The sequence below is a fragment of the Idiotropiscis lumnitzeri genome, chromosome 3 (assembly GCF_059441095.1).
Source record: "Idiotropiscis lumnitzeri isolate Australia: NSW breed Sydney's pygmy pipehorse chromosome 3, RoL_Ilum_1.0, whole genome shotgun sequence".
Lineage (NCBI taxonomy): Eukaryota > Metazoa > Chordata > Actinopteri > Syngnathiformes > Syngnathidae > Idiotropiscis > Idiotropiscis lumnitzeri.
Window position 1 is genome coordinate 11,843,073 of NC_142393.1, and position 16,333 is coordinate 11,859,405.

The 16,333-nt window shown below is 41.5% G+C and overlaps 1 protein-coding gene across 2 annotated transcripts; it reads left to right on the forward strand.

Annotated features, from left to right (window-relative positions):
- Positions 1-8,003: 8,003 nt before the first annotated feature.
- Positions 8,004-14,751, forward strand: sall4 (spalt-like transcription factor 4). 2 transcript variants are annotated; one of them, XM_088292033.1, is made up of 5 exons: positions 8,004-8,220; positions 9,857-12,286; positions 12,362-12,442; positions 12,564-12,657; positions 12,967-13,114. In XM_088292033.1, exons 1-4 carry the CDS (start codon positions 8,154-8,156, stop codon positions 12,653-12,655), a joined length of 2,670 nt encoding a protein of 889 aa, XP_088148159.1. In that variant the 5' UTR covers positions 8,004-8,153; the 3' UTR covers positions 12,656-12,657; positions 12,967-13,114. The 2 variants fall into 2 exon arrangements, with proteins under 2 accessions (XP_088148159.1, XP_088148158.1); XM_088292032.1 differs by having other exon boundaries at positions 8,008-8,220; positions 12,362-12,657; positions 12,967-14,751.
- The last annotated feature ends 1,582 nt before the right edge of the window (positions 14,752-16,333 follow it).

Genomic DNA, 16,333 nt, shown 5'->3' on the forward strand with positions numbered 1-16,333 from the left:
TTTCGGGCTGAACAAAAAACAATTGCATTTTTTTAACCAAAAATGTTTGTTCTTTATACATAAATTATATGTAAATATTTCCCAACTTAACTGCTTCAAGCAATGACTGAGGATTTGGAATGAATTGAACCCTTCACAGTAAGGGTGAGTGTACAAATGTAAAAATCATAATGTATTGGAAGAATTTCCAAATTGTTTATTTTTGAACGATAAATATTTCCTGTTAAATTGGTCAGAAATTAGTCTTTATTGTTTATTTATTCTTTTCTCTGCTCCATCTTATGTGTTGTGTGCTTTTTCTTTTATGCCGTGCTCGGGTGTCCAAACTTTTTCCTTCGAGGGCCACATACAGACAAATCAAATGATGCAAGGGCCACTTTGATATTGTTCCACTTTTTTTAAATGTGCCAAATCCGACCAATCAAGCAATTATGTATTGGATTTATTTTAGCTGTTTTTTTGTGAATGTGAGATGTTTGCAAATCAGACCTGGACACAGACAGCAGAAAGTGGAAGAAAAGTTTATTTTCCTTCTGAAACATCTTAACTCATGCAGCATTTTAAAGAGAATGTTACTAATTTAGTTGTAACTCGTTGGTTTGCACACACCCATGGGGCATGTAAGTGTCGCAAATCACACTCTCGCACACGCACACACTTTTTCTACAGCCGCACTCAATAAGATTGCAGGCTGTGTCAAAAGTTATTTTTTATATAAGCGGAGGGTCACTGCAAAATGGACGGCAGGCTGCAAATGGCCCCTAAGCCGTAGTTTGGACACAACTGATGTAGTGAAATCATCCATCCATCCATAATATCAATTGCTTCTCCTCATGGGGGTCGCGAGCATGCCGGAGCCTATCCCACCTGGAACTGGTTGCCTCGCAATCGCAGGGCACACATATACGAACAACCATTCACAATCACACCTAAGGACAATTTAGCGCGCCCAATTAACCTACACGCACACGTTTTTGTAATATGGGAGGAAACCCGAATACCCGGAGAAAACCCATGCCACTCGGTGTTAACTAAAAATTACATCACAGTTGCTTAGGGCTCAGCTAACGACCCATCATTGGTCAGTTTCAGTAAACAGGTGAGCTGCGATTGGTTGTTACCTGAGCCCTTCGGCACTGTGATGTCATTTTAAGTCAACAGCAAGTGGCAAAATGGCCGCCTCATAAGATGGATAAAAACAGGAGGATGTTGCTGCTTCATTCATATTCCACAAACGCAATATCACGCGTATAACCATGTTCAGACTAGTGGGGGTGCATGGAACATATTATTGAATTTTTTTTTTTAGCTTCCCTTTAACTATGTGAAAAATCGGTAACAAAACTAGTGGTGGCTTTTTTGACTCAAATACCGGGCACATTTTATGTATTTGTCAAGCTGTATGCATTATATTGACAGATTGCATGTGGCAGTCATGTGAAACATAAAAGAGTGTTTACAAAGGGGACATGTGCACAAACATCCAACAGCTTCCCCCACATCCCCGCTGCATTCTCGTGAGCGAACAAAAGCTTGTGAAAAGCAGAACATTTGAAAAAAAAAAAGGCAGCTCACCGATCGATCGCTGTAACAATCTGACAATATGTTGTTTGCTGGAAAATAGATTTTGATGCTCAATCACCCCTCAAAAGAAAGAAAACAGCAAGCCAACATTTGCATGGACAATCGCCGCACTGTCTGATCCAAATTTGTCCAAACTATTTCTGGGCACCAGGACTGAAAATCTCGGCTGTTTTATGTGAACAAAAAAAAAAAAAAAAAAAAGAAATGTCGGCAGCAATCCAGCAAGGTAAAAAAAAAAAATGCTGATGTGGATTATGATCAAATTGTACACCTTTTAATAGCTACCATGCTTTGTGTACATGTCAGCATTTTGTTATTCAGATTCATTCTGAACTATTTGGAGAAAAAAAATCATGAAATCTTCCTTTCTCAACCAAAAATAATTTAAAGTTGTGGATTCTTTCAAGAGTTGTTGCAAAAAATAAATAAATAAATGATAATAAACAATGAATGTTCATGCAGGACTTTTTACCGAAATTTTCGTCTTACTTTCATGACTTTTCACATCAACGTAAAGGTGTTCATCCTTTCATCTTTTACACTCATAAAAAAAAAAATGTTTGCTCTACAACTGGATGGCTGTTGTTTTGTTTTTTATCAGCCAAGGTTGTTCTCCAGTCTTTTCATCACCATCAGTGTGAATTGACCATTGTAGGATGTGTGACCTTGTCATGGTCTCTGCAGGAGGCTTGTTTCTCACCTTTGGAGCAACTTTAATTGTTGTTTTTGCTTTTTCCTCCCATATGTTGTTCCAAACTCGCTACTATTGGTGATAAAAGGCAGGTGAAGAGCCAAGGATCTTCATGGTCGTTGTTTGATACCTCTGCCGAGTTTTCATCAGCGTTGCTATCTTGGTTGTTTTGTTAGCAAGATTTGGTTGAAATGATTTTGAGGGGGCATGGAGCATGCCTTAAGGAAGAATTTGTTATATTTTGAGGAACTGGATATACAGGAATTTACTTTAAGCAACCAGATGGACAAACGAACACTTGTTAACAGTCCTGCCTGGGCGGAGGGCTGCATGACTGAGTGACATTCTATTACAACATTGCTAAAATAGCGATTCTTATGGCGGTTTCTAAATTTTGCCTGAAGGCGGAGATGGTGGGGGTGGGTGCAAAAACTTTTGTGCTCGAGGGCCACATTGGTAATTAGACTGGCGAGATTGTATGAAGAAAAAGTTCTTCGATGCATGTTTATGCTTTTGCGTGTTATTGCATTTTTAAAATGATGTATTATTACTTTTTAATGAACACGTTATTTTAATTCAGTTCTTATTAATCGTACCCATAATATTTGATAAAAACTTGTTAAATGGGGCGGCACGTTGATGGACTGGTTAGCACGTTTGCCTCACGGTGCAAAGGTTGTGGGTTCGATTCCCACTCCGGCCTTCCTGTGTGGGTTTCCTCCGGGTACTCCAGTTTCCTCCCACATTCCAAAAATATGCGTGACAGGTTGATTGGAAACTCTAAATTGTCCCCAGGTATGAGTGTGTGTGGATGGTTGTTTGTCTATTTGTGCCATGCGATTGGCTGGCAACCAGTTCAGGGTGTACCCCCGCCTACTACCCGGAGATAGCTGGGATAGGCTCCAGCACGCCTCCGACCCTTATGAGGGGAAGCGGTACAGATAATGGATGGAAGGACATATTACATAATGTTACCCTTTAAATTAACGACGTCTGTCATATTTTCATATTTGTGGCTACCTGTGTTAAAATTAGATCCATCCTGAGTTAATCAGATCATTCAATTTTACGCCTGAAATGAAATTATTCATAAAATTTCAGTATTTGGTTCAGTTTTTCGTGTTTTCTTAAAAAATATTGTATACATATCATTTAGGATTCTGACGATATGTTTGAACTTATAAGGGCCTCATCCTTGCTGACGCTACTGATTGGTGTTCCACAAGGATCTATTTTGAGGCCCTTGCTTTTTTCACTGTCTTTGCTCTCCCTAAGTACCATCCTACAAAAACATGATATAGCCTTCCATTGCTACGCGGATGACACTCAGAGCAAAAAAGACGCTTTCTCCATAAAACTACTTTTGTCCCATAAAGGAAATTAAAGCTCGGATGTCACTGAGTTTCTTATATTTCAATGAAAAAAAACAAAACAGAAGTTATGGTGTTCGGTCCCATTGGCCCTTCTACATTCCACCCCCGTTGACCTGGACCTCCTGGCGTCTCCAGTTGTTGCAAAATGCTGCTGCTCGCCTTCTAACTTGAGCTTGGAAGAGGGCGCACATAACCCCAATTCTGGCCTCTCTTCACTGGCTCTCACCACATTTTAGTGTTCATTTTAAGATGTTTCTATTTTCTGATCAAATCTTTAAATGGCTTCGCCCCAGCGTACCTCTCTGAGCTCCTCCACCCCTACGCACCTGCCCAGTGCCTCAGGTCTGCGAACCAGACGCTACTGGAGGTGCCGAGGACTAAGCGGAGCCTCAGAGGGGATCGAGCCTTTACTGTTGCTGGTCCTTCCCTCTGGAATGACCTTCTATTAAATGTTAGGCAGACCCCTCTCTGTGCACCTTTAAAACTCGTTTTAAGACACATTTTTATTCTTTGGCTTTCGACCCAGCATGTGACACTGGCACTTTTCCGCGGTTTTCTGGTGTTTACTTGAAATATGTTCATGTAATTCATTTGTTTATTAATTTAGTGCTTTCACTGTCTTTGTTTTTGCGTTATTGCGATCTTATGTTATACTTTATGTAAACGTATTTGTTACACCTGCAATTGTTGTGAAATGCGCTGTATTTAAAAATATATATATTGTTTTGTATTGTATTATTTTCATTTACGCTATGTGGACGTGTGTGCCTACTTTGTCGCTGTACTGTTATTTTAACTCTAGAACACTGCTTCGCAATGTTTGTCTGTTACGCCCCTCTAGGAAGACAAAGATATTTCGCACCGAAACTCGCCACCGTGAATATAAATAGTATTATAACTGCACCGCTGGATAACACTGCATCATTCTTATTATTAAAGACAACAAAAAAGTGTTCATGCTCACAACGGCGCAAACTATGGGATGGCGTTGTTAACAACTTAACAATTCGATGCGATTTTGATTATTTAGGTTGTGATTTGTTTCCATTTTGATTCTTCATGATGCAATTCGATGAAGTGCAAATGATATATTTTTTTACTCTCAATGAAATGAGAAGTTCTAGTTACGTAGAGGTCAGCCACTCTGAAAGTCCAACCATCCACCGATTTTATTGTGCGTGATTCAAATGTCTTCTTAAAGCTAATCCGGGTTATCCATGACACTGTACGGTCAAAGGTTCTTGCATTTGAACGCGACCAGAAATGCTGTTATCTTTTGTGCACAGATAGAACTTGGTGGCGGTTTGCACGCAAACGATAGTTTGATAAGTGATAACACTGCAGTCTTACTTCACGTAATTTATTGTGTATATTCATAGCCTTGTGTGGCTATTCCTTCTTTTGGAAATCTGTAAGTGTTGAAAGTAAAACATGCAGGAAGTTAATCAGGTGTCAATCACTGAGCTGATGCAGTCCACTTTAGAGGTTCCACTGTTTATACATTTCCGTCCAGAAGTATTTGGGAAACGGCAGAGTTTCTAGTGTTTAGCTTTAGTTTATACACAACTACAATACACCACTCACAAAAAGGTAGGGACATTCGGGTAAAAGTTTAGGATGAACATAAACTGCACTATATCCTTTACAGACGAACTTTATTTGACCTTTTGAATAGGTTTCATAAAAAAAAAAAAAAAAGTGTTTGTTTTTTTCAATCATGAAGGAATATGACCTCCATTTTCTGAGATTTAAAAGTATTTGGACAAATGACGTATATGTAAATAATTCTGTAATTTAGAGTTATCTGGATGAAAAAGATTAGCATTTTAGTATGCTCAATATTTCACTAGAACATTTTGTGGCCATTGACGTTAAGTATTCCCTATGGGTGGCAGGGGGGCATGCTTGTATGAGTGCGCACAGTCGCAGAAGAAGAAACAAAACAGCGTATTCAAGCATACTTTCTTATTGGGGCCATAAAGCGTCTAGACAGCACTCCCTTCTTTTTCACCTTCAGCCAAGAGCCTCAAAGAGCATTTGGTCGTCCGAGTGTTTGGCCCACTCTTTGTCTGCAGGGTCATTATGTAATACAAGTTATAAGACAGTCGTTACAGTCATTTTGTGTTAAAAGTAAGTTTAGCATCCAATTTTTTTTTTTTAAAGAAAAGACATCAGAACAGCAAACACATGCAAAAAAAATGAAAGAAATTTTGTTCAAAACTGTTCATTGTTGACCACAGTGACACAAACCACAGGAATAATTTAATCCCCATTTAAACATTGTCTTGTGTTATAAAATAAACACAACACCATACTGTAGACCCTGAGGAATCCTCTCCTGCAGCGCGTCTTAAAACAATGGCCCAAAAGTTCCCACGCAACACGTTTGATCTCAGCTGACCCCTCGAGTGTCTGCGCAGCAGAGTTTGGACCCGGCTTGGAATGTCACTGGTATGCCAAAAATAAATTCCTATTGTGCGCATGGGCAGACTGGGAGAACGTAAAGGGAAGAGATTATGTTGGACACAATTGTAAAGAAGTCATTTGTTACGGCACTGATTTGTCAGATGAGCAGCGTGAATTTTTTTTTAATCATTTGGAGATTATTTGTCAAATGAATTCCATTGTTTAATATTCAGTTGAGTGTTGACTAATTTATATGGTGTTCAAGGGTGGGAATTCAATCTGTTTATTGTGCTTACAGTGCTCTAATAATTACATGAAACTAAAATGACACTCAGTAGCGTGAAACAGAAAATTAATGTGGTTTCAGAATTGTGTTTGAAGAAACAATTTTACTTCGTCAACATTCCTGTTGTGAAAAAGTTGATAAAATGTTTTTTTTCCCACATTGCTGTTTTGCACATTGCTATGTTCAAAAGTTACATTTCATGAAATGGTAACATCACATGAACAAATTAGACTAGGTTTCTGCTGCATGTCTGCGTATTTGTCATTATATTTGGTAAACTATCCTCTCTGGGAAAAAAAACAACAATGAAGCTGTGGGATTCATGAGAAAAATAGACTCTCAGCATCTCTTCTGTAAGTCTCAAAGCACGTTAAGTTCTGGCTTTGTGTTTGCACACATCCTTGGCAAGAAAACTGATTATAGTTTCACTTTCTTCTGTGGTATATTCCAACAAAGCTACAAAATCTCTCAAAGGGCGCCTTATGTTATGAATTCATTCATTCCTTAAAATCAATCAAAAACGAGCAAAACGGTCAAGTATCCAGTCATCTGAGAATAATGCATTTTTATTGTTCAAAAGTTATTTAATTATAATTAATAAACCAGCTATTAACCAATTTTAGGTGGGCCGGTTTAAAGTGGTTATCAATTGCTTTTTTGCAGACCCTCTTAGGGTGGGTCGCAGACAGCAATTTAAAAAAATGACCTACTATAAAAAAAAAATTTTTAAAAAATCATTTTAGTTGGATTTTTCCAGCACAGTACAGATGAGTACCAAGTTCCTACATGGGACATAATAAATAAGTGACAGCAAAGATGCCTTGTGCTTAAGCCACTCGTTTACTCAAGAGACAAATACAATGCAGCTGTGGTGAGCGATATGCTTTTTGCATTACATCATACTTATTTGAAAATGAATCTAGAGAATTTAATTTTATACACTGCATGTGTTTTCAGAGTCTATTTTTAAACAAAATATGTTCTTTGTTCTAATATTGTATACAACTGGGTCGCGTCATTGCAACAATTGGAGAATGCGGGACCCAAGGCGACAACAGTTGAGAACTACTGATTTTATGGGCCATTCTTTGCCTGACTGTCTTCAAAGTATAATCAGCTATCTAGAAAATGAATTACTTTTTCATTCACATGTATTACAAAGCTGCAAGCAAAAATATAATAATATAGCATATATACTATATAATGTTTTTTCTAACAAAATGCTTTTTTTTTTTTTTTTTTTTACAAAGATCTGAATTGAAATCATTCTTTGCCAACTAGGTCACTTTTGAGAGTGTAAAATGATGTGTGAAGATCAAGATAATCTGTTAAAAATTGAACCAGGGATTATGAGTTTTAAAGGATCACTAACTTCCCATTGCCATTACAAAGCATTAAAACATACTATTAATGTGATGAGGGGTTTCATTATGTGAGAAAATTATTTGCAGATTTCTTTTTTGAATTTTGTGGCCTACTGTATTTGGATTTGAGCTGACCAATGAGCTGGGCGTCATTAAGCCGGCCTCCGTGCTGCGGGCCCGGCCACTGGCAGGGCTCCTCCCGCCCCCTTCATCGATGAGGTAGAGGGCTTGCTCATTTGAATAATGTGCGACTACTTGGACCGGAGCCAATCAGCTGTCGCAGCACCACGATAACTCGCAATGCATTATTGATAATAATAATTACGTTGACATGCGCATTTGAGGAGGTAGGAGCGCGGTGGTGGAGCATTTTTTTAAAGGCCAAAAGAATTTGTAGAAGAAGAGGAGGATAATTGTGCGGAACTCTTTTTGGCCCAGATGGTTGCAGCATGTCGAGGCGCAAGCAAGCCAAACCGCAGCACATCAACTCGGACGAGCCCGCGTCCGCACAAAATGGTGAGTTTTACTTCGAATTAATTGTTTTAATGGTTCCGCTCGCGCACTTTGACCCACATGACGGTGCTGATCGGGGATTTGGGACGCAGATCGAAACTCGACAAAGGTTACTCAGGTGTGGGTCTAACTATAAATCGAACATGTCTTGAAGCCACTCCAACTTATTTCATTCAAATTACCTGTTGATTTTATTTACTCTTTTTTTCCTTCTTGGAGTGGGTGGTGTTGAATGAAATCACCCGGACGTGAAGAGAAACTTTTAACACCCAAAAGCCGGTTAATCCGTGTCGCAATTTTATCAGTAAATGTGTGTGTGGTTGTATTTTTTTTGTCGTGACGAATCTGCGCTCCTGGAGGTTAAATCGCGTATCGCATTTTAATTTGATTTTTTTTTTTATCTTGCCCATTCCAAATTAAATTGCTGTTTTTTTTTTTCTAAACTCGAATTTCACATTTATTTCTCATCTTTGAAACAAATCTAACTACACCCTTAACAATAACAAAAAAATGTATGAAATGGAACTCCGAGAAAGCTGACCCAAAGGCAATAAATCCCCCAGTTTAATGCATGACTGTTTCCTTTGGTACGTATGTGGGGGGTGGGGGATTGAGCAGTGGCCCTTTTAGTGGAGCCTGTTGGGTGGGAAGGGGGTGGGGGGCTCGCTCCCTCCTACCCCCACCTCCCAACAGAAGAGCGCTCACCCTTTTCCGTGAATGAAAAACTTGAAAAAGCTGTATTGAAGTCGGTCGTAACGCGATTTTTTTGTCAGTCATAACGTGCAAAAAGGACACGAATATATGTATAACTGATGATCTGACGTCTCAGTTTAGATACTGCAGCCATGGGGGGTGGGAGATGGTGCTATGATGTATTTGTGATAAGAGCTCTTATATCGTATTGTGCGCAAATGTTCACAGTTTCCCCCTCGGATGAGTATTGTAATGCAACGTGTGTGTGTTGTGACACCGTTCCTGTACCTCCTGCTGAGCAATTATCAAGTCCAACAGTTTCTTTGGGCATATGCAAACAGGTGGTCTGCCCTCTGTCCCCCACTCACAAGGCATTAACATTTAACAATACACCCAGTTGTTGTGAAATGGAGACAAATTAAAAAGCACATTTGTGGGTGCTTGCGCAATTGACACTGGTCTTGTTTCTTTTTGCTTAAGTTTAGTTCCCTGAAAGTAGATATGGGCACTTTTTTTCCCCTAACAATGGTTCCACTACACTCCTGGAAACTGCTCGGTATTGTCATTTGTTCGTTCTATACCCGCATAATTCATTTTAAATTCCAACGCTTCCTTATGGGCTTGCACATTGTTCAAATTCATGTTAAAAGTAGTTGGTTGCCCCCTGCTGGCCTTGTGGACAAAAGGTCAATTCAAACTTGGGAAGGGCACTTAACAGAGGAAAATGGCCCAGATGGACTTCTGTTTTACAGTGTTGTATCAGTGTTATTGGGTGTAATCTGTTATTTTTGTAGTTTTTGTTAATTATTATATATACAGTAAAATATCTGATTTGATGTTCCAAACATTGGCACATGCCCCAATGTTTGAAAACCTTTGACTGATACATTGTCGTATGTTTCGAAGAAACTGTTTTCAAAGTTTTATATCTTCCAACCCTTACCAGGCATTCTACAAGATGATCCAGTGCAGGAGACCGACGGAGAAGTGAAAAGGTTCAGAATGGACCAGACCCGCATCTGCAAAAAGTGCTGTGCAGAATTCTTTGACAAAGCTGAGTTTTTGGAGCATGAAAAGAACTGTACCAAAAACCAACAAGTGGTCATTATGAGAGATGGTGACTGCGGGGAGGTGCCGGAGGAATATTCGCAAGGTTCTCCTGAAGGCCCGACTAGTGACCATGACGATAGCCGGTCCAGCAGCCATTCCCTCGCTGCTGCCAATGCTGACCAAATGGAAAGAACTGAGGATGAGTCTAACATGCACATGGAGGACCAAGAAGATCTGTCTGCCAGTCCCGAGACTAACTTCCAACCATCCCCTGAGATGCAGGATCCAAACACTTTTGAAGCCATCACTGCTGATACTCAAATTTCCATCTCCCAGACTTCTTCAAATACAACAGCTCTCTCGTCGCAGGATGCCCTACAGGTCATCCCCATGATCTTGGAACAGTTGGTGTGCCTCCAGCAGCAGCAGCTACAGCAAATCCAGATCACAGAACAGATCAGAATCCAAGTGGCCATGATGACTCCACAGGGTCTCCGGTCATCGGTGGGGGCAGCCATGGACCCGCTGAAAGCCCTTGGTGCACATCTCTCCCAGCAGCTATCTGCTGCAGCAGCTTTGATAGGAAAAAGAACTGGCAGTCAGAACCTGTCAATGGAGGCCGTGAAGCAAGGTAAACTGTCTCTATCCAGTGGCATCCCAACAACAGGGCCTGCAGGACTGACTGCAATGACCTCTAAAATTGACATTTTGAAGGGCATTCCGGATCTCGCTGGCCGTTTACCAGCCCTACTTCCAGAGACACCAGGAGTTGTAGGATTCCCAGGCACCTTCAGTGGAATCCAAGCAGGGATTGATTCGAAAAAAGCAAAGGGAAAGCTGTTGAATCTTCCAGTAGAGTCAAAGAACGGAGACTCGTTATACAAGCACAAGTGCAAGTACTGTGGAAAAACCTTTGGCAATGACAGCGCTCTCCAGATTCACCTGCGTTCGCACACCGGAGAAAGGCCCTTCAAATGCAACATCTGCGGAAACCGCTTCACAACCAAAGGGAACCTCAAAGTGCATTTCCAGAGGCACAAAGACAAATATCCAAACATAACCATGAACCCACATCCTGTGCCCGAACACCTCGACAACATTCCCACTAGCAGCGGTATCCCATTTGGCATGTCGCTGCCCATGGAAGAATCAAATGAAATTAAGCCAGTACTTAGTCATCCTCCTGCAGGGTTCCATTCTTCATCACTCTCTGGATTCAAGACATTTGATGGCTTTGCTGGTGGAGACCCATTTTCCCAGAGACCCTCGCCATCCACAAGTGATGGCTCCCCATCTGTTTCCGCAAATGTCTATGGTCAAGAGACCGGTATGGATCACACGCAGAAGGATGCTAAGGAGCTCCTGGGACCGCTGCATCACATCAATGGTAATGCCATGTCTGGAGAGCAAAGCTCTGGCACTGCAAAGCTTCAGCAGATGGTGGACGGATTGGAAAAGAAGACAAACGACCCCAACGAGTGTGTCATCTGTCACCGAATTCTCAGCTGCCAGAGCTCGCTAAAGATGCATTACCGCACACACACCGGGGAGAGGCCATACAAATGTAAGATCTGTGGCCGTGCTTTCTCCACCAAAGGCAACCTGAAGGCCCACTACGGGGTGCACAGGGCCAACACTCCTCTTAAAATGCAGCACTCGTGTCCCATCTGCCAGAAGAAGTTTACCAACGCTGTGGTTCTGCAGCAGCACATTCGCATGCACATGGGCGGTCAAATCCCCAACACCCCAGTGGCGGAAAACCACTTTGAGTCGAACGACGCAATTGAGTCCTCTCCCCCGGAAGAAAAGTCTGTGGAGCTCAACGGTTTTGAAGCAAACATGGAGGGTCAACAACCTGAGGTGAGCGCTCAGAAGCCAAGCGAGAACTCTGACTCTGTCCCGCCTGCCACAGACGACCAGAAGCATGTTGCCCCCGCCATGTTTTCCAGCCTTGACGTCTTGAAGAACCTCACCTCTGCTCTTGCACTAAAACGACAGGGTAGCACTCCGTCTGAGAGCGAGGCGGCACCCAAAGAATCCCCGTCTGCTTCCAGAGAGCAGGAATATCAGAACGGCCGCAGCCCGGGTGTTTCTGACTCTGCCATGTCATTTCATTCTGCCTCTCCTCTCAACAACACGAGTAGCCTCAAGTCCCCGGAATCTGCTGCAGAAGAGTTTGCTCGTAACGGGTACAAACCGGAACTTGAAGGGGTAACTCAAGATGGAACTGAATCAAGTGGAGCCCTTGACCTCACGGCTTCGGGCAGCTTTAGCTCAAAAGCGATCAAAGAAGAACCGAGTTTGGCGTTCACAACTGGAGAATACGGTGAGCTGATCAATCTAGGAAGCACTGTAGTTGCTTTGACTTTGAATGGACCTAATTATTTTTTTGCATCAACAGCTGCGAGTAATATGTCTTTCATGAGGATCCCTTCAAGTCTGGAGATGAAGATTCCTCAAGAGAACCCATTGGGCAGCCATGGTTTGTTCACATCTCAAATGCCCCCGGGCACAGCCATATCGTCGCCAGTCCCCTCGGCACCGCGTCGGTCCTCCAAGCAGCATGTTTGTAACGTCTGCGGAAAGAACTTCTCTTCTGCCAGCGCCTTACAGATTCATGAGCGCACTCACACCGGGGAGAAGCCGTTCGCCTGCAACATCTGCGGACGGGCATTCACCACCAAAGGAAATCTAAAGGTACACCATATTTGCCTTGAGTGTTAATACTGCCGTCTTCTAAATGCTTAACGTCGATCTCGGATAACAATTTTGTGTTTCTAGTCAATAAACCTAACATTGTGTTTTTCATAACTCTGAAAAATGTCTTTGCTCTTAAGATATGTGTTTTAAAGAACAATGAAGACAGCTCTGGCGGCCATTTTAATTCATGTTTTCATTGGTTGTTTGACGAGGGTTCAAGGCTGTTATTCGATGTTCGGACACTACATGGATGGGTTTGGTAGTTAATGAGTTTTTTCTTTTTCTTTTTTTTTTCTCTCCCTTCAGGTACATATTGGTACTCACATGTGGAGCAACTCCTCGAGACGTGGTCAGCGTTTGTCCCTGGATAATCCCATGGCTCTTATGGCAATGAGCTCCGAGCCGAAGATGTTACCAGAAATGTTGCAAGCACCAAAAGAACTTGCTGCTCCTCCCATGAACTTTGACCCATCTATGTGGAACCAGTACACGGCCTTCAGTGGCGGGCTGACCATGAAGGCCAACGAGATCTCTGTTATCCAGGGGGGAGGCATCCCCCTCCCCGGGAGCCCTGCTGGCAGTGCCCCGCTGATTGGATCCACCGGAGGCCTCATGAAGATGGATGGATCCCATTCTGGTTTGCCTGCCTCCATGGCTGAAATTGAGAAAAACAGCTCTGACAGTGTACCCAAATCCCAGTTTCCTCATTTCATGGAGGAGGGCAAAATAGCAGTCAATTAATCACTTGAACTCTCACCCTGAATGTCTTCGCGCAAATGAGGTACAATCGTGGAATTCAGCCTCGGTATTTTCCCAGACATCTTGTCACATCACTCATTCAATTGATTCTATAGCATTGCATTTTAGTTGACTCAATGTAACTACTGTAGTTGTGTTTTATATGAATATATACGGGTATTTTCTTTCCTGTTTTTTTTTTTTTTTTTTGCCGTCTATCCAAAAGTTTGAATGTAGAACTTTACTTGAAACTCTGCTTTAATTCCACCTGTCTTTTTTTTTTTAGATGCTTTTTGAAGGATTTGGACTTTAAGGGCTTGACTTTTAAGGTCAGTGTCTCAGCGCTCATAACTTCGGCATAATCAACCACCGTATTGGTCCGAAATGACTACTTTCCCTCCTATCGTGTGCCATCGTTTTTATGACAGTTACGTTTTTGTAGTGTAGTTGTTGGACAGGTTACTCAAATGTCCTTCCTGTTGCATACATGTTAGTTTCGAATAATGTGCATAAGTAATGAAAAGGACTAATGGTTCTACTTGCCAAGTGCCTAACTTGAATTGTGTGTGTTGCTGTTGTCTTTCAATGCACCGGAGGGTTAATTTAAAGGCTTTGGTGGAATTCTGATTTGTACCATGTAGCATTGCTTGTGTATCCGATTTACATCCAGAACTCTCTCTGCTGCCTTTGTGTTTTCTTATAAAGCAGTGTCATATTTAGTTGGCTGAGCTCCAAATGCAGAATATTGTCCAGCCTGCACTTTATTTGAGGTTTATACGGTCACATTTATTGTTGCATCTCAGTCTCGTGGCGTGATGCTGTCTTAGTGGGACAAAGGGCAAAATTACAATTTTGTCTCAGAGGTTTGTCAGTGCTCGGATTGAATGGTCTTCAAATTGTAGCATTTTAATTTATTTATAATACACAAGGCTTGAATTTTGGGGATAAGTTCTACCTCATTTAGATTTTAGTTCTCCACACCTCCCTTTCTCAATGTTAACTGTACATTTCTCCCCCAATACATTCTTGAGTACATATATTATATTTTCTACTCTAAATCTGCTGTGTTGAACTCCAATGAATGTATCACAGGACACTTTACACAAGTCAGAATGCTCAGAGTTCATTTGAAGGCCCCTGCTGTACATTCCTTAGTAAATATGCATTTGCCAAGTTGTGCCTTTTTTGTTAGCGAACCTTGTCAAAACTGCTTTTCAAAGTTGTCTCTACAATTCAATGTTGAGCCAGTGTGGCTTGTTTACAGTGTACATTGTTTTGTTTTGTTCTTTTCCTCCAAATGTTTCCTTCAACTGTTTGCTGGTTTTGAAAAATAAAGTCCTCACTTTTTTCAGACATGCTTTGTCATCAATTCAGATTGCAAAGCAGGGTTGCAATGGCACAAAAAGTCAGCCCTGGCAGTTCGACGCATACATGCGCGTGCGCACACCTACGCGTGCTGGCAACCCCCTCTGGAACTAAGAAGTCATTGTTTGTCGTGGTTTCATGAAATACAATGCACGCATATCCAGAACCTTGCTCAACTCGCTCATAATGGATGTTTTCGATGTTTCCCTCCGCCAGCTCACCCGATTTATATGAACAGGATCATTATTGGGTTTCTACAGAGCTTGCTGCTGATCTGATCATTTAAATCAAGTGTGATGGAAGAGGGAAACATCTAAAATATGCAGGATAGTGGCCCTTGAGGACCGAAGTTGCCCACCCCTGATGTGCAGTATAACCTGAATGCTTAAAGTTGAAGTTGCGGCTGGCTTGACTAGAATGATTCTCGGGTTTATTCGCTGCGAGACGGTGGCTGCTCGTTGCAGGGGAGCTGCCAGCCGTGCGGTTATCCCTTTGTTGCTGTACCGTGGCTTCGATTATCAAGGAAAGTTGTCCATGGTGCAAAAAAGAGTGGAGTACGGTTCTGGGCATGTGTATGTTTCATTTTATGAAACCATACCTGTAGATGGTAAAATAAAAAATGACTTTTCAGCTATGTTGTTTGGTTGCTAATGTGTGAAAATAATGGATATAACTTATAAATAACACTGACTGAGAGAATCAATTGTTCAATTCTAAAGACAGTCATATAAAATGTATATTCAGACATGACACCTGACCAACCCTGGCTAGAATGGGGCTCTGCCACTGATGTGGATTGACAGTTCTAAATTATGGGCCCTTTTCTTGGCGCAAAATAGGGAAGAAAAATAATAATTAAAGACACCAAAAGACAGCGGCCCACCGGGCATCTGCTCAGTAGCCCAAATGGCCAGTCCAGCCCTAATTGTGAGCACACAGATTTCAAAACCTCACCAATTGGGATAAGGATACACACCGAGGTGGAAGTTGATGTTAAAATAAATAAATAAAATAAATATGATGCATTAGTCATTTGCCAGTCAAGTTTAGTGACTTGATAGGGTATGCCATTCTTTGTTGAGCCAAGGCAAATATTTTACATGAGAAAATTTGATTATTTAATTTTATAATTTCCTGATTGATACAGTTTGAAATCATGTTTATTGTTAAATTAACATGATTAATAATAATGTATCATCTTCAAAACCGCTTATCCTGCACAGGCAGTGGGGAGAATGCTGGAGCCAAACCAGCTGACTTTTTGAGTGAAAGTCGGACTACCCTCTGAACTGGTCGCAGGTCAGTCGCAGGGCACAAACGCACCAACATCCCGCGACCCTCGTGAGGATAAGCAGTTTGGACAATAGTAATTATTTTGCCATGTAACCGTTCAAAGACATATTCATCCCAAAAATATGTACGACGTGGGAAGACGATCTGCACACGTGTATAAAGGCGCACGTGTTGTATTTTGCCTGTTCTTTGTTTTGTAGCGTATATATATTGAATAATGCATCTACAAGTCACGCTCGTGTATAAAATTATCTGAACCTTGTTTAAAGAGGGGCGA

Bases quoted from the DNA above. Each gene is read 5' to 3' on its own strand.
- sall4 (XM_088292032.1), top strand. From the start codon at position 8,154: ATGTCGAGGCGCAAGCAAGCCAAACCGCAGCACATCAACTCGGACGAG. The intron at 8,221-9,856 runs GTGAGTTTTACT...AACCCTTACCAG, and splicing joins GCCCGCGTCCGCACAAAATG to GCATTCTACAAGATGATCCA. The intron at 12,287-12,361 runs GTGAGCTGATCA...TTGCATCAACAG, and splicing joins GTTCACAACTGGAGAATACG to CTGCGAGTAATATGTCTTTC.